The sequence below is a fragment of the Epinephelus moara genome, chromosome 5, assembly GCF_006386435.1.
Source record: "Epinephelus moara isolate mb chromosome 5, YSFRI_EMoa_1.0, whole genome shotgun sequence".
Classification (NCBI taxonomy): Eukaryota; Metazoa; Chordata; class Actinopteri; order Perciformes; family Serranidae; genus Epinephelus; species Epinephelus moara.
In genome coordinates, this window is record NC_065510.1 from 25288203 (window position 1) to 25306575 (window position 18373).

The window sequence follows — 18373 nt, forward strand, 5'->3', positions numbered from 1 at the left end:
CGGAGGGTTTTTTTCGTCCTCCTCGATGTCAAACGCAAATCTTAAGGGAGCTACTGTACCAACAGATATGGCATGCATAGAGGAGCTGCACCACAAAGACTGTATAGGCCTACACAGCACTAACCCACTGCGTACACAGTGCCATAGAGAGAAGAGAAAGAGAGAGATTAAGCAAGAGAAAAAGACAGAGACATTTTTTAAATATCACTGCCAGACAGGCATTTGGGGGGATTTCTCTTTTCTTTTTTTTTCTTCTTTTTTTCTTTTTTTTTGCATCAATTCGGAAGACGATACGTGCTTAAGACTAAGTTCAGGACTAACTTAGACATGAGGTTAAAATCAGAACCTTTAAAATCCTTCCTTCTCTCCAAACCGCAGCCTGCACAGACATGTGTGTGTGTGTGTGTGTGTGTGTGTGTGTGTGTGTGTGTGTGTGATTTAGGTTACCTTCGGGGAAACACACCAGACTCAAGACCAGGGGTCCGACTTATAAACATTGCGTACACACAAAAGGAGGCCTGAAAGAGGCGTTTGCCGCGTCCAACGCAAAAGTTGTGATCTATAAAAACAGACTTGATGGGAGAAACTTTGACCCATGCTTCGGAACATTTTGGAGACGGGAAACTGGCAACGCAGACAGGTGAGGTGGAGGCCTGACTGTTGAAACTGTCAACCATTTTTTGGCAGATGCCAATTTAGCGTTTGACCGTACGTACATTTTTAGTATGGATCCTACACATTGTTTTATAAATGAGATCCCAGTTCACTGCAGACAGCTTGTCCAACTGGGGACCAAAGCCATGTCTCAATCTGGAAAAAGCTGTTTGGGTCAGGTTAGTGTTAGGGTAATCTCTATGAACAGATATCTGCATATGTATGCAGATATCTGTGGGCAACAGGACAAGATTTTGGTATCCGAAGTGTTCAGGTTTTCATTTCTAGTCATTTCTGGCCAATCTTGCTTGAGCAGCAGGTAAACAATCAATGCACAGAGGCGGAAACAGGCCCTCAGGCAGTGGGCCAGGCTTTAAATTCAATTTTAGTAGTGGCCAAACAGTGGAATTTTCTTATTTATATGCTGATATCTGCTTATACAGATAAAAATGACCAGCACATGAAAGGGGAAGTCTTTGCCCGGATATCCCATTGCTATACCAGATCTCCTGAAATACTGGCTGATGCCCCCAGAGGATTGTTGTCATCAGACCGATAGCTGATTGGTTCAGAAATTGGGGTATGGGTTAAGATTAGGCAAGCAAATTTAGGGTTAGGCCTCGTTTCCACTTATGTATGTGACTGATGTCCGTAGATCTGTGAATATACGGATGATGCCTCTAGTGTCCAATAAAAGGCAGTGCATTTCTTTACGGATAGATAGAAACCTCATTTTGTCCGTTTTTCGCCATCCAGTAGTTTGGATTATGCACTTGGAACATTACAGGACAAAAACAGGACCTGCCAGGGACTTGGTATGTTTCATGAAGTATTCATTTACAAAAAGTATGAACAGCTGAACGAGTCATAACGACAATCTGACTGTATATAATGTATAACCATATTTTAACAGAATAACTTCCCTCAGATTCACAATGTGTTAAAATGAGATAAACAAGTTATTTTTTTTAACAAACTCACTTAACAATCGACAAAATCTCCGAAATCCACCGCAGAATTTCAGTTTTTTAATGTACTCAAGGCAAGGTCCAGACCGAAATATTATGAAGGGGAGGAGTTTCTCAGCTACAGCGGACATCACAGAGATTCCCAAAGGAATGAATGGACTTTCGGTTGCCTCATCTCTGTGCACATATGCAAGTAGAAACGAGGCGTTAGGATCAGTCTGTGACTTCCCCTAAAGTGACCTAAGTTTGTGTGTGTGTGTGTGTTTGTGTGTGTGTGAGCACATACATGAAGTATTGATCATGGAATGTTCATGACGCAACTTTTACAGGCCGAAGAGGAGAAAAAATCAAGTAAACAAACACACACTGCTGTTGATCGATAAGAGCACATACACACAGTTACACATTCACTATGACTCTTTGTATTGACCTGCACACCACGAGGTCGTGTGAACACTACACATGCCTGGTGTTTTCTGGAAACTGGCCTGTTACCGTGTGGTTACTGGTCAAACTCAGTCTCACTGTGACCAACCAGCAGCTAAAGCCAGCGTGGTGGTTTCTGATTGTTGCCCAGTTTAGATGCTGGTGTGGGTCGGAGGTGTGTGTAGATGAGACACTGTGGCTTTAGCTTCAGTGGTGGTGCGATGAGATGCTGGATGAGTCCTCGTGGATGTAACTGGGGCCGTACTGGTTCGAGTAAAGTTTTGTTCGGGCTGCGTCTAAACCAACAGGAACTCCTCACACTTGTATGATGAATTCGGGGTTGGTGTAGGAGAAGCCTTGAAACTCGTTCTGGTCCAGATTCATAATGAAGAGCTTGTCTGTGGGCGTCAGCTCCACCACCATCTTGGTGAACTCCTTGTCGAAGTTGCCGACGTCACGGCGTGATTTCTGCCACACAGAGGGAGAAAGAAGGAGAGAGAGAATGTGTTACAGAAATAAAGTTTGAGTGAATTTGAACAGCGTTTTTTAAAAAAAAAGGTTGACAACAAGCAAAAAGAACAACTCTCCCATAGAAGCACAAAGATGGAGGGTAGAGAAGGAGGCAAGGGAAATTTAATTGTGTCAGCACATGGAGAGACACGTTTTAATAATCTGCAGAGGTGGGACAAAGTCATTGTTTTACAAGTCACAAGTAAGTCTCAAGTCAGGTCAGTTCCTAAATGTTGTGTTTAGAGTCCTTAACGATTCATTACATGCCCTTCACCAGATGTAATGCCATTTTAAATCTATGAAGTCAACGTAGTACATTTACAAAAATAAATTTATATGCCTTTTAAAATGTGCATTTATTACTTTCATAAAGGCTTTCCAAAACTTTAAAGCTTTAAATGATCAGGTGTTTTTCTTATGTTTGACTCTTGCATGCAGGGCCGTACACAGGAGTTTAGGAATAGTGAGGTCAGGGGACCAAATTACTCCCATGCAACCCATCCATTACCAAAAATATTATACCTTATAAAAATTAATTTAAATTTATTTATTGTACATAAAACTGAAAATGTAAAACAGTAACGAGACTGCGACTTTGAGGGATAATCACTTCTGTTTAACCTCTGCTGAAGCCTCATATTAGCTTTTAGCAAACAAACTTTTGACCACATTTTTGCACCAAATGAGGACTGTGTAATTTTGTCCCCCATCACGTCTAGTGAAAGAGCATTATGAAGGGATCTCTCAGTGGCTAGTATAAACAGACGGAGAAATTACAGAAAGAGAAAACCTGTTCCAGTGTCCATTTGGGCACCTATCTACTGGTTTAAAGGTCCAGTGTTTAGAATTTAGGGGCATCTATTGGCAGAAATGGTATGTGTTATTTTCAACTATGTTTTCAGTAGTTTATAATCACCTGAAAATAAGAATAACTGTCTTTTTGTTGCCTCAGAATGAGCGGTTTGAATCTACATACAGAGCGAGTCCTCTTTCACTTAGTCCGCCATGTTGTTCTACAGTAGCTCAGAACGGACAAACCAAACACTGGCTCTAGATAGGTCCACTTGCGTTTTTGCAACAGTCACTGTAGTTCTCTTACATGCTTGGCACACAGGAGCAGTTTCAGTTCTGCAACCTCACCACTAGATGCCACTAAATCCTACACACAGGACCGTTAAGACAGCCTTTAAAAATTGTAAAGCTCTCCTTTAATGTGTGTTGTACAACCTGAGGAGACTTTAATTTCTACAGTTATACACAAATTGGTGCAGTCAAGGCTGATTATGATATTAAGATAAACCTTTATTAATCCCACAGCAGGGAAGAATCAGTTGATGCAGCTGCACAGGGACAGCAACAGGTACAGATAAATAGAGTAAAAGAAAGAAATGTTAAGAGGTATATAAAAATAAAATAAGAGCAAAATAAACAAATAGAAACTACAAGAGCACTTAGAGACTAAAATTACAAGGTATGAAACAGTAGTGTGATTAATAGCTGTGATTAAGAGCAGATTTTTTTTTATGCTGAGTAGGTTGCATGAGAGGAATCTGGTCTCCTGACCTCAGCATTTCTAAAATGCCAGTTTTGGTTACAGCCCTGCAAATTTCTACAGTTACACATAAATTATTATTTTAAGACAGACTTGAAATATTGTGACCCCGTCTTTTAAGTCTGAGTGAATTCATGAGTCATTGCTGTTAAATTGTGAGTCCAATTGCACGTCTTAAAGTACAGTTTAGTCCACACCTCTGATCGTCTGTAAAAAGGTGGCACCACAAGGAGTCTACACTCTGCAAAACACACCACTGATTCTATACAGGACTGGGGGGAGCAAGTCGACAAAAAACAAACACACCCTGCCGACAGAACCCAGAAACACAGTCAAAAGATGAAGACCCACCGAAACATTTCAACAGCACAGATGCATTAAGATCCAAGACAAACTTCCAAAGCCAGAGAGAGGAAAACGTTCCAGTACAGAACAGACAAGGATCGATAAAACAGACCGGCTGCAGACCAAACCACAACCAGAGAGGATTTAACACAAGGGAAGTGAAGCAGTGAGCCCCAGGCAAGACACATGTACCACACACACACACACACACACACACACACACACACACACACACACACACAAAGCATTTAGTATCCTACCTCCGCCTTTTGTATCATCACAGGGCTTCCAGCTGAAATGAGGAGAGGCTGGAAACTTTCCCACCTCTCCCACAGGTCCACGAACTCACCACTAAATCAGCTCATATAAATGTATGAGGCAGGTGTGAAGCTGCATATTTTACCTCTGCAGTGTTTTTGTTTTGTGGATGAGATTCTATAATAACCCCCCCATATAGCTTTTAAAAGCAGTATTGTCTCAAAAATAAAAATATAGACTCGTGTTCTACGCAAAAATAAAAAAAGAAGCATTTGTTTTTTAACATGTATTAAGTATTTACTTATTTAGAAATACTTATCACTCCATCACAACCGAGAAAACAGCATCCATTGATGAAGGCCATGAGATACAGCTGAAACCTTCACATGAAATTTAGTCAGGAACCTTGAATTCTTTGTCAGTCTATTTCTATTTACGTTTTCTGAAGTCAGGAAACCTTCAAGCTATCAGATTATGATCAGATTTAAACCTAAAAGCTTATATACATTTATAAACACTTAATAGACTGTAAGCATTTGTTCATGTGTGCAATGCAGTATAATTAAATATGATTACAGCTATGTTATAATGTGTTACTAGTCATTCATAAAAGAGAAACTCCACATTGAGGAATTAATTTTGGGGGCTGTACACATAATCAGATTGTTGTTGGTGTATTACGTTAAAAAATTTGACTCTCCCAAACCGTGACAAAATATCAAAGACTCTATAGAGCACTGAAGAGCAATCAGAACTTTTGGGTTCCAAAAAACCTTATTCAAAATTTTATTAACTTGCTAATAACTACAAATACAGCCTTGGAACAGAGGCTTTATTAACAGTGCATTGTGTGGCACACTTCATATGTGTAAATTAGATTTTTTAAGCAATCTAATTTCATTATGTATTTAGTAATTCTGTTTTTTAACTGCCTTTAACAAACACCATTTCCCTTAAGCACTACACCTAAGTCCGTTAAACGTCATTGCTTGACATAAGAGGTGAGTGTCTGTAGTAACAGTCGGATAGAGAGGAGTGAACACTAAAAAGAGAGATTACAGCTAAAAAATAGAAAATGATTTTAGATGAGAGCTTTGGTGACTTTTATCAATGCCTATGAAACCAAGTTATGATAATGTCAGTACTCACACTGCTAAATTCTGATAGGGGCTGTAGTTTTTTTTCTGTGCTCACAAAGTAGTGATTGTGTAACTCTGATGTATATGTTGTTTATGTTGATTAGTTTGTCTAAATATCTTTGCTTGGAATCGAGATTCAATTTCTCCCAGCAGAATCCATTTTCTTTTTCTATTCTCTTCTTCATTAGATTTGATTGATTTAGTCAAACAGAATACAAAAGATAAGCAGTGATCCACAATAGCAGGCACAGAGCGCGTTCCTTACAAGATGGTGCCCCCTTTTAACAGCAAGGTAACTGATGACAAAATATTTTTGGAAGTCAATTGTAAAATGACGTGTTGTGTTGCTTGTTAGCTCATTTCCCATAGACTTTATTAATGACTAGATACTGATAGATACTGAACGCCATGATGGCTCTGATATATTTCAATTGAGTTGCTTGCCTGGCACATACACCAAAAAAGTTTTCTAGCTTCAGGGTTTACTTACACCATATGCAGCCCACTGAATATGCACAGTGGTGTTTCTCCCGGTGGCCCCGCCCATGAGTTCCCACTCGGCTCATAGACTTAGCATTGTGATGATGTCACAGATTTTTTAATCGCTTTTCTCTGCTTTGAGAAAGTTTTACAAACATAAAACAACCCTGGCTCCAAAATTCAGAATAGAAAGAGTCATAATCGACCTGCAGTTTGAGGTGTCCTGTCAACAGTGTCTCTTTTACAATGGGGAAAATGCTTTTTTGGGTCGCAAGGGTTTTTTTCAGCGAGTGGCCCCTGCAAAAAAAAAATTATGCAAGGCTGAGCGGCTTTCCTGGGGGCCTGCAGTTTCCATGTTTTATGCTAAGCTGAGCTAGTGTGCTCCTGGCTGAAGCTAGAAGCAAGAAACCAAATATACGTACAGCACATCTACAAAGAACTAGTTTCTATATAAGTGTACCATTTTGGGTGTAGCAACAGTAACAAGGCAGACACAGCAGGAGTAGTCTGGTAGGCACCAGTGAGTATATTATCAGTTTCCAGTCATACAGGACAATTACACAATCCACAGAAGCATCTCTCTCATCCAGAACAGTTTATCCAGATATCTCTCTGATATAGAACTCCATATATATTTTTTTTTTATCCTTCTCATATCTCTCTCAGTATGTCCCCATTGATTCGTCACAGTTACTGTCGTCACAATAAGTGCTCACTTTTTCCACCTGGCAGAAACAATCATCTTTATCAGCGAGCATCTTTGTGCATCAGTGACGTCAACGTGATGCCGCCTCCTTTTTTTTGATACGAGCTCAAAGAACAAGATTTGACACATTGTTAGAACCCTGCATCATTACACAGTTACAAAAAGATAATACAATCTGCCTCACAATGAAACTCACGTCTTCATTCATTTTATATATGAAAATGACTTTCCGAGGGAATCGTATTGTTGGAGAACAGATAAGCTAGGATGCATATTCTAATAATTATACATGTACTGCAAAAATGGCACAAGATGGCTGCCCTTCATCACAGTTGTTGAGGACAATATTTTCTCCACATCCTCGTGATTCTGAACCCTATTTTGGCACTTTTGGACATCCTAACAAACTACCAGCTTCACAAGACTCGTCATATGTGATTTCTCCCCACAATATGGTGGTTTACGAGCTAAGAGATATGTCATTAAAAACACAGTGTAATGTGGTGAATGTTTCCAGTAAGGAATAAGGAGAAAAGTAATGAGACTTCAGTCAAAAATCACTAACTTGACGCAGACTTACACTCTTGCTGACTGCATGTATAAAGACTTCTATCCTTAAAAATCAAATCAGCAAAAAGTTTAAGCTCACCACAACACTGACTGAACAGAAAGTGTAGAAGTATTTGGTCCTATAGACAAAATAAAGTCAACATTAGGAAACTGATTAAACAATCATAGCAAAGCAATTGGTCAGTTTTCACGTACACTGTATGAATATTACCAATATGTGATCATAGTACACTCATCAATATTACTGATAGGTCGTCATAGTCAATATGCAATCACAGGGAGGGTGACACAGAGACAGTGCAGGTTCAGGTCGGCCCTCAGGTCGGACCCCCAACGTGAACCTGCCGGTGGGAGCAGCCGGGCGGCATTCAGGGAGCGAGCAACATCTCTGCACTAAAGATAGAAATACAGCCAGTAGAGCTGATATGAGATCAGCAAGTGTCACATGACGTGTTAAACCACAGTAAACTGAAAACGGTGTCATCGCTGGAAACAAAGTCTGGTCTCCTACTGGCAACTTGACACGTGAATATCTGAATATTTCTCCTGATTGTTGAGCACCTGTCTGCATTTCCATCTGAACGTTATTTAGAGAAATAGCTTTTAGGGAAATGCGCTTAATTGATCTCTCTTCAGAGAGATAAATGAGAGGACTGATAACATCTTATGTCTGAGCATCAGTTACAGAGCTGAGCCAGGAGGTGATTAGCTTATCTTAGCATTAAGACTGGAAGCAAGAGGGAGAAACAGATCGCCTGGCTCTCCTTTAGAATACTACAACCACAACTAGGGTTGTAAGTTTTGCTTTCAGTAGCCCGACACCCATTAACCCGTAACTACCCAGTTAATTTTTAAGAAAATGATGAAAATGATGTGAAATACAACATACCTTTCCTTTTAGTCTGGCGCTTCACTGACTCAGTCAAAGTCAAAGCTCTATCCATTTTGAGGTGGTTAAATTTTAATGTTTGTGATTCAAATGTCTTGCCTTTTATTTTATTTTCTATTGGCTTTACTGACAGACAGAGAGCTAGCCACATTACCTTGCAAAAACATGGCGCCCTCTGCCCACCCTCCAGTCTCCACTGGTTAGCTAACGCTAGCCTTGGCTGCTCTGCAATGCTCATCATCCAGGTTGGATGGGAACTAGCATACAACGTCACTCATTAAGCAATTACAGGCTACTAGCGCCATTACGGTGACACTCCAACAAGGCTGCGGAAACAAGGTGGCCACACTCCGGCTCCCTGGGTAGCCCTGGCAAGTAAGCGGCTTCATTTTGACCTACAAAACCACTTTAGCGTTGTTAACTATGTTAGCACCACTAGCCGTGCTGTCACTGCTAACAGTGCTAACAGAGCTAACAGTAAAACAATGCTAAACAGGGTTTGCAGCTCAACATTGGGCCACTTACTCACCAGGGAGAGTTGGGGGGAGATTGGAGGGTGGGCAAAATGTTTCCACAGCAATGCTGTTGGGCCAGACTGGCATCACAGGTGGTAATCACTGAATGATCGGCCCTGCTAACTAACGTTATCTCCCACCAGACCCAGGTTGGGTGCAGTTAAGTAAACTGAAGAGTAGAAAAATTCACCTGTAAACCTACATGTGTAACCTGTCAGAAATATTCTCAGTACCTAACTGATAAACAATTAACACTTGACATCCCTAACCAGAACTAAAGTCTACTACTTAAGACGCTTTATCTCATTTGTTTAATCCATAAACAACGAAAAATGAAAAGAAGGTGTGGTTTTCATTGGGGAAAACTCTCAAGCAACCGCAACAACCTGCAAGGTGAGGGTCATGTGACCGCTGGGAGTAACCAAGATAAACTACCGCTTGTGAGCTAACCTGTTAGCATCCTTACTGCCGGCTGAGTGTGAGAGCTCTGAGTCTTTAGTTACTGCATTTAACTTTCCTTGAAACCACAAATGTTTACATTCCTTTTTTGTTTTGTTTTTTTAACTCTGGAGAGAGTCATGCTAGCTGTTTCCTCCTGCTTCCAGTCTTAATGCTAAGCTAGGCTAACTGCCTCCTGGGTCCAGCTCTGAATTTTATGCACATATCCATCTTCTCATCAAAGTTTCAGGAAAAAGCATATTTCCCAAAATGCTGAACTATTCCTTTAACGTTTCACTCTGCCGAATGCAGTCTGGATATGACATCATGGTGATCTTTTTGATTGTGTGTCTATTTGTAATGTATGTGTCCGAGGTGTGGGGGATTACTAGTGCAGCCCAGTGATGTGTGGCATGGTCAGTGAGTTGTGTGAGGGTACTCAGGGTTAACAAATGAGAAGCCTTGGAATTCTTCCTGGTCCAGGTTGGCTATAAGCTCCTGATCTGGGGGGGTCAGCGTAGGGGGGTGGCGTGTGAAAAAGCGATCAAAGTTCTCCGCATCACGCCCACACTGCCGTGGAGAGGAGAGGAGAGAGGTGGAGAGAGAGAGATGGGGGGGATGGAGTGAGTTTGATGAGGAATGAGAGGAAAAAAACGACAACAACAAAGAGAAAAAAGAGAAATACAACTAAAACATGGCATCAACCAATCAAATCACTCACAGCCGAAACTGTGGATTTCCATTGGTCCGGATGTGAGCCGGTGACATCTCAGCTTCATCATTGGTGACTACACTCACAAATTTCAGCTCAGCATTTGTCAGAGTAGTGACCAATGGCAGGTGATGGTTGGGTTCGGGGGATGATCGATCTTATCTATAACTTACCTTGACTACGTTTGTCATCTCCCTCCATACTGTGACTATTATAGGGTAATCAGTAAAGATCACATATTATTCAACAGCTGAAGAGAGTGTGTGTGTAATATACTCACAGCTTTAGGTTTGAAAGGCGGCTGGACTTCTTTATTCTCCAGTTTTTCCCAGTCTATATAGCGGAAGAAAGCGTGCTCCTTGATGTCCCTCTCTCCCTCTGGACCGCAGCCGAGACGCTTACCTGGGTGCTTGGTCATCAACTAAAATCACATACAGACATACAAGGTGAGAAGAGTCTGAACATGTGTGTGTGTGCATGTGTGGAAACTGTGATCTATCCCCACACACTCGCCTTCACTGCATGAAGCCGCATTAAGGCGAAGGGATAAATAAACAAGCAGGTGAATCTCTACTCAAATTGACTTACATTGCAGTTTTCAGTAAATGTATACAAAGCTACAGCAACTGCAGCCATCTCACCACAACCTAACAGCCCAATATCTTTAAACGCATCAAAGTCTGTTTACAGGTGTTGGGGAGAACCACTGATAATGTGGGAAAAACTGTATAAAGCTTTTTGTGGCTCCACAGGGAGCTGTGTTAGGTCTGATAAATTGCCTCTAGCGATGTCACTTGAGTCGGTATAAGTTAGGTTTGAAGAGTTTGAAAGTGAAAACTTGCATTACCGCCTCACAGTACAACCAGTCAAGCTGCTGTTGTAGTTTAAATCCATGTCTGTCCAGACTCATAATATATGTAGTCAGCACTGTGAAGGAATTTAATGGAAGATATTAAGTGTATTTTTGGCAAAATGAAAGTCATCACTATATCGACATGTATGATTCCAGTGAATAATTTCCTGTAAGAAACATGCCGTCTTCCCTGAGTTATGGTGTAGAATAATGGCCAGAAAAAATGCCTTTGCAGAATATTGTGATGTCACAGTCAAGATGACCTTTGGGATATAAATTGTCCCATCAGATATTTGTTGTCATTAGCATATGAAATCTTGAGTTATGGATAAACACGTTTTCTGAGATCACATTGACCTTTGAACACCAAAATCTAATCAGTTTATCATTAAGTCCAAGTGGACGTTGTTGCTGTGTGTCATCCCCCCTCTCTCCCACCTTACCTGTCTATGTTAAGCTGACAAAGTTACATGCATTCTTTAAATGACAGATTTTTAAATTTAACTTTACTGCACGTTCTAGGATCTTAAACCCACCATGAAAAGGCAGAGGAAATACAGCGTAGCTATAGGTTTATGTAATTTAACAGACAGTCAGCTCTGATGTAGCTTCTCTGTTGAAATTATTCTGACGCACTTTCACTCTAGACTGAGAGCCCTTAACTTGGCACGCTCTACAGTGTTCAGAGTGGACGTGGAGAGGTTGAAGGGGCCACATTAGGACTGAGTCTCTTTGTTTATGTGCATTCGAGTATGCGCTCTCACCCCCTTGCAGATAGCAACAGCTTCTTTGGACATGGATTTAGGGTAAGAGACGTGGTGCTCCATGATCGACTGGAACAGCTCATCTTCATCCTCTCCGTCAAAAGGCGGCTGGACGGGCACAAATATATGTCATCACTCCTCTTGTCACAATCGTTCTCAGTTCATAAAAACAGTGGCTACGCTGAATGCATACAAACCTGTCCAGCAAGCATTTCATAGAGCAGAACTCCAAAGGCCCACCAGTCTACAGATTTCCCATAAGGCTGATACGCTATGATCTGTAAGACATAATAGTGGAGTTGTGAGTCTTATTCAGACGTTAATAAAGCACCAATCAAGTACATCACAGCACGTAAACACACCTCTGGAGCGATGTAGTCTGGTGTTCCACAGAAAGTCTTTGTGGTTATTCCATCGTACATGTTCTCTTTGCACATGCCGAAGTCAGCTATTTTTATATGGCCTTCAGCATCCAGCATCACGTTGTCCAGCTTCAGATCCCTGAGAATAAACACATACGCACTCAGATATTATCCACATCTGTATTCTGAAATAACTGTAAGCTGCACATGCAGACTCCAGCTGATTCACAAACGCACTCACCGGTACACGATGCCTTTGGAGTGAAGGAAGAAGAGTCCTATAGCAATCTCTGCAGCATAGAACCTAAAACACACACACACACACCAGTTTATAATTATATCGGCACATATTTCTGGCACTTTTATGATGTCAGAATTCCACAGTATTTTAATGTTTCCATATATTTTGAGGTTGTTTGAAGATATGTTAACATATTTCAATTTCAGCTTCATTCATACAAAAAAATAACATTTTCACAGTCACCAGCTTAACTTCTTTTATTAAAATCAAATGGGCATTTTAAGAACTTATAACTGCTTTGCTCTGACATGATAATATGAGTCTAGGTGAAGGTCTAGTGAGTAGGATTTTGTGGCATCTAGCAATGAGGTTGTAGAACGAAAACGTAAATGGCCCTGTCTAGAGCCACTGTTTGGTTTGTCTGATTTGGGCTACTGTAGAACAACACGGCTGACTCTCTGGAGGAAGCCCCACTCTGTATGTAGACATAAATGGATAATTTTAAGGTAACGAAAACACAACAATTCTTAATTTCAGGTGATTATATGCTAATAAAAACATAGTTATGAATATTATACACCATTTCTGTCACTAGACACCCCTCAGTCCTGCACACTGGACCTTTAAATGCAACTTAACCTATTAACTCGCTATTACACTGGGACTGCCTCTTCCTCACACTTACTCAATACATCTGCTGCACAAGTTCATACTGTATTTATCTTAGCATATTTACTGTATAAAAACATTTAATCAACAGTAAGAAGTGAAAAAGAGGAGCATCACATCACATCAAATGTCCTATTAATAAACTCTTTAGTGTGTATGTCTGTGTGTGTACCTGTATATCTATCTACAGAACCAATTTCAGTTTTAGACCTTGAGAGTGAGGCTTCAACGGCTTGTTTGAGGGTTCAGACTTGGTTTTTAAAGTTCTGGTCAGAATCAGGTTTAGGTTAGCGTGAAGGCTCATTCATATTCCTTTCATGAATGAAAATATAAAGGTTCATTTCAAATGCTGTAACCATCACTGCCCACATTACCTCCATGTGTCCTTAATGTTGGCAAACATACATCCAATAGGTGACACCAGAGGGCAGAGTCAAAAGTTTCTGACAATAACAACAACAAACATGGTTAAGGTGGAGGAGGTCGTGATAATGAACCTTTTAATGGAGGCAGCATTGTAGACGTCAGTGATCCGTGAGGCCATTCGCAACATGTGGGCGAAGAATTCTTTTCATGGTATTACCAATTTGTTCCGTTCCATTTTTTTTTAAATGTCTAAATTGTGTCCTACAGTCGTCTCTCACTTAAACTATGCTACACTACCCCACAATTTCCAGTGTGCTCCTCTGTTTCTCTCTATCCGTAAGCTTTCAGAGATCATGCACAAATACGAACACCATAAATGTAGATTACAGACAGACTTTCTGTCTAACTGTCTGTGTCTGTATATGTATCTAACACTGAGCATAAATGAGCCTTAAGAGTAAGGGTTGGGGTTAGGCGTTTAGTTGTGATGGTTAAAATAAGGGGGCTAGAAAATGCATTAGGTCAATCGCCTTTTTTACGCAAATATTGCGTTGTAGGGCCGCTAGGAAGTCCCTGCTTTATGCCACATTTGCAATGATGGCGGCATAGTGCCACAGTGTGTGATTTTAGAAAGCTTTCTGGTATTGTGTACGAAAAAGAGGCGTGATCGGTGTGACATGTAACACAACAGCGTCAGCCTATAGTGTGACATGTAACATAGATGCCGGCAGCTCTTTATAAACAATAACAGTGGCATTACCATGGCAATGACATCATCATTTACCCTCTCTTTTACATGGCGTCCTCTGCTCGCTGTGTAAAGAGCGCCTTAACCTCACTGTTTCCCAAATTGTGGACATTTTTCAACCGCTGTTCTTCTTCTTTGAGTTAGCTGCTAACTGCTATCAGCTGCTTTTTAAATCCCCCGGCAGTGGGTCGCACATGTAACGTAACGTTCTGTCGATGGTCCCATCCTGCCGGCTATCTCTTATACCCAGAGGTCGTTTAAGTGCTGTTTCTACCTCCGCTGCTGGCTTAAAGGCGAGATCACCCGGTACCTCCATTCCGCGACTGTACATTTTATACAGAACAGCGAGGTGTGAAATTCCTGCCTTAAAGAGGCTGTGTAAAAGGGGCAAGAGTGTCCTCACAAGTATAGAAATACAGGGTTGCGTGTGTGTACTCACACAGCATGAGGCTCCTTGAACTTGCCGACCTGTTGGATCTGATACATAAGGTCTCCTCCATTTATATACTCCATGACAAAATACAATCGGTCCTAGAAAACAAAGATAAAGATGAGAATAAATTAGTTGTGTGTTGCCATGTTTTCGCAGATGCTTGTCTTTGTTAATGCAAAACGTTGTGTATCCGTACCATGGTTTGAAAACAGGAGTGCAGCTGAGTGAGGAAAGGTGGTTTCCCAGCCAGAGCGAGGACTCTCTTCTCCACCATGGTGCACTCCACATCATCGTCCTGGATCACAACATCCTTCTTCAGGATTTTGATGGCGTACAACTCATCGGTGCCCTTCCTCTCAGCCAGCATCACCTAAAAAGGAGTCAACAAAAAGGAAATAAATGAGCTTTGCAGTGATTTCATTTTGTTTACCAGCCCCCGGCTACCTTTTCTCACCATTAAAAAACACTACTAATGTGAATCACCTTGCCAAAGCTGCCCTTGCCCAAAACCATGATGAAGTTAAAGTCCGAGAGTTTGACCCGGTCCTGATTGCCATTGCTGTCATACTTGCAAACTGAAGAAGAGGAAGATGAATCTGTGGGTTTCCCCGGCCCCACCCTCGCCCTCTGGACAGAGAGGGAATAACAGGAGATTATAATGAAAAAATAAAAAGTCTCACATCAAAAAAGCAGCACAAATGAAACATGGTGTCATTTTGTGTCTCTGTTTCTTACCTCAAACTTTTGTCGCAGTTCCTCGTTACCGTCCTCTCCATCTGGCTGGACAGGAACATTAAAGTATTCTCCTTCCTCCTGGGACAGCATCTTAAACCTAAACCCCAGAATAACATCATAAAATCCAGGATTATCGCCAGACTATGACAATAAAGCCCTTAAAATATTCACACCCCTTTTCCCTCTGCCTTTGTTATCTCTGTCTACACCTGTGTAATTTTCCCAATTATCCACCATATTTTGACATCTTACCATCCATCTATCCCTTGTTTCTGTAGCTCTGAGATCCCAAAGGACAGGGATCCCATGAAGTCGTTCCTGCTGGTCAAATCCCAGTCCCAGATCTCCACTGACAGACGGCGGTCCTTGTCAGTTTCTTTTAGGTTGCTATGAGAGAGAGAGAAAAGGGGGAGAACAGTGAGATGAAGGGCGTTCTTAAAATAGGTAAAAAATAAAAATGAATTTGATTTCAAAGCCACATTCATCACATCTCTCCCTATTCAAACTGGTAAACACCTCAGCAAGTGACAACTTTTTCATCCCTGCACCGTTCCTAGCAGTCACACAGCAACCCAGAATAGCTTGAATAACAAGCGAGAGGTGAAAAAAGAATGGGGACAGGGTCACTTGCATGGAGCTCCAGTTAGCTTTGTGCTTTTGTGACTGAAAACGGGGCCAAGAGAGTCACTTCCATTGAAACAAAGCCAGAAATAAGTTTGTCAAAGCCTCGAAAACTCATGATAGGACTCACAAAGTGAAGGTCTCATTCCAGGAGGGGTTGAGGCAACATTTGATGGTCTTGGTCTTCTGCTTGCTCTCACTCTTGGGATCTGGGATCAGCTTAAGCTTGACGTAGGGGTCTGACAGGCCGTTGGGGTCCATGGGTACCAGGTTCCTCGCCTCTTTGACTGCGAGGGGTTGAGGACATGGTTACAGAAAGTGTCACAGGAAGACATCCCAAGAAAAACACACACTCTTAGACAGTTTAGTGTTGAATTTGTCCTTTCCAGAGGACAGCAGCATGTGAACCTGTAAGTGTTGGTGTGAGTCCTGCCCTAAATAACTCTGGCTACATTTGACAACACTTAACAACAGTTTAGTTTCTGTTCCATAATCAATCCACAGCTGTCTGAGAGCGAGAGAGTTGGCACGTGGATGCATGTTCCAGAGGCGATGTGGGTCAATCGTTGGATCATTGATCGACTAATGGACTTTCCAGTTTTAGTCTTGGGCTGATAGAGAGCTTTGAGAGGCGATCAGTGTGTGTGTGTGTGTATGTGTGTGTGAGAATGAAGAGACAGAGAGTGCACTCACTGGTGACGGTGAGAGTGTCGTCAGCGATCTGGGCTGAGATGTGGATGCGTCCTCTCCTCTCGGTGTGATCTGTCCCGCACAGGCTTGGGACGTTGGCCACACACCGCTTGTGGATGTTCATCATACAGTCTGAACACAGACACACGAAAATGCACAAGTTAAATTATATTTATATTGCCCAAAACCACAAATCTATAGAACGTATAACACCCTCAAGTTATAATCACAATGCTGTAAGTACTGTGTCACTACATTTCAACAGTGCCTTTGTTTTGTTTTTTTCAACCTGGACCTTATTTTCCCCATATTTTGGATTTAAGTGACTAATGGGAACAAGTTTTGAAATAAGTCTGTTACTTTGAGAGACAGCAGCTAAACAGACTGCAATGTAACCAGTCAGGGCATATGTGCGCCATCAAAGTACGTACCTACAAGTGCTCATTTTTGCAAATGACATGCTCTGATTATTATTCTAAGTGTCTGACAACATTATGGAAAGGATCCCTACAGAGAAAGACCTTTTTGTTTGACCAGAAACAGCCCCGAAATTGCTGTCAGCAAATCCACCAGACTCCATTTAAATAAACAGTAATTTCAGTGTGTACAGAGCCAGCATATTTTCACATCTAACTGCTTGAATCATGGTTTTTATTTCAACGAAACCAGAGTTGGTGATTGTTGGAACAGTGGAAAGATGAAAGAAGATGGTTCTTGTGAGTTTTATTGTTTCTGTCGACTCTGAATGAAGTGTGTTTTACGCTGTTAAAATTACTGCTTTTTTAAATGGACTCTGGTGTGTTTGGCAATAGATGTTTTTGGGGCCATTTTCTGTTTAAACAAAACAAATCTTACTCTTCAACAAAAAAGTCTATCTCTATGGAATCCTTTACATAATGTTGTCATACACTTAGAATACCAATCTGAGCCTGTCAGTGGCAAATATGAGCGCTTTTAGGGACGTACTATGACAGTGCACATACGACTGGTGTGGATGTATTGCAGCCTTTTTAGCGTCTGCAGCAGTCTCACTTAACATGGTCCCAAAATTCCAAAAATTGTTGTTCCCATTAGGCACTTTGACACAAAAACATGGGAAAATAGGATCCAGGTTTCAAAAAATACCAATGTTAATCTCCTCAGTGATGCAATGTTGTGGTGGAGGACTCACAAGAGACAGACTGAAGAGGGGCATTTTGGACTCAAAGTGTCCAAAATACTGGATCCTACACTTCCCATAATGTCCTGCCTGATGAACACTTCACTTTATTTGTATTGAGTATGGCTGCACAAACAAATATAAAAAACACACAATAGTGTGTCTCTTAATTTTGAGCACTGTTTGAGAAGTATACCCAGACACTCTGTATGTATTGTCTCAGTCTGTCCACTAGATGTCAGACTGCTCTGATGTACAAAGCTCCACATTTCACTCCACTCACTGAAGGTGGTGCAGAGCTGGGGTGTGAGAAAGTAATCGTTTGTATGTTTTCCTCGGCATGATTAGCACCTTTCATATGATAACTTGGTGGATTTTATTTATAACTCCGTCCGGCTGTGCACTAAACACGTCATTCATTTATGTAACTTCTACATCTTTTCTAACTGGCTCCGCTCGGCCACACTGTCCATTAAAACTTTATGGAGGGATGACCCAGAAAAAAACAAGTGTTTGATGTGGCAGAACAACACATCTCATCTCATCATGGCAGCAGATCTGAAATATATA

At 41.3% G+C, this 18373-nt stretch overlaps 1 protein-coding gene across 2 annotated transcripts in view; it reads right to left on the reverse strand.

Annotated features, from left to right (window-relative positions):
- Positions 1 to 1927: 1927 nt before the first annotated feature.
- Positions 1928 to 18373, reverse strand: part of LOC126390073 (protein kinase C beta type-like) — a 38936-nt gene continuing 22490 nt past the window's right edge. Inside the window, exons 5-17 of one of the 2 annotated variants that reach the window (XM_050044176.1) lie at positions 16648 to 16776; positions 16085 to 16241; positions 15586 to 15720; positions 15334 to 15430; positions 15082 to 15225; positions 14795 to 14968; positions 14605 to 14696; positions 12383 to 12445; positions 12142 to 12280; positions 11977 to 12057; positions 11780 to 11887; positions 10443 to 10583; positions 1928 to 2516 (exon numbers count right to left, since the gene is read on the reverse strand). In XM_050044176.1, the coding sequence (XP_049900133.1) occupies positions 2364 to 2516; positions 10443 to 10583; positions 11780 to 11887; positions 11977 to 12057; positions 12142 to 12280; positions 12383 to 12445; positions 14605 to 14696; positions 14795 to 14968; positions 15082 to 15225; positions 15334 to 15430; positions 15586 to 15720; positions 16085 to 16241; positions 16648 to 16776 (1613 nt within the window). In that variant the 3' untranslated portion in view covers positions 1928 to 2363. Of the gene's footprint in view, positions 2517 to 6828; positions 10021 to 10442; positions 10584 to 11779; positions 11888 to 11976; positions 12058 to 12141; positions 12281 to 12382; positions 12446 to 14604; positions 14697 to 14794; positions 14969 to 15081; positions 15226 to 15333; positions 15431 to 15585; positions 15721 to 16084; positions 16242 to 16647; positions 16777 to 18373 lie in introns of those variants that run through there. The other variant, XM_050044175.1, reaches the window with a different exon arrangement.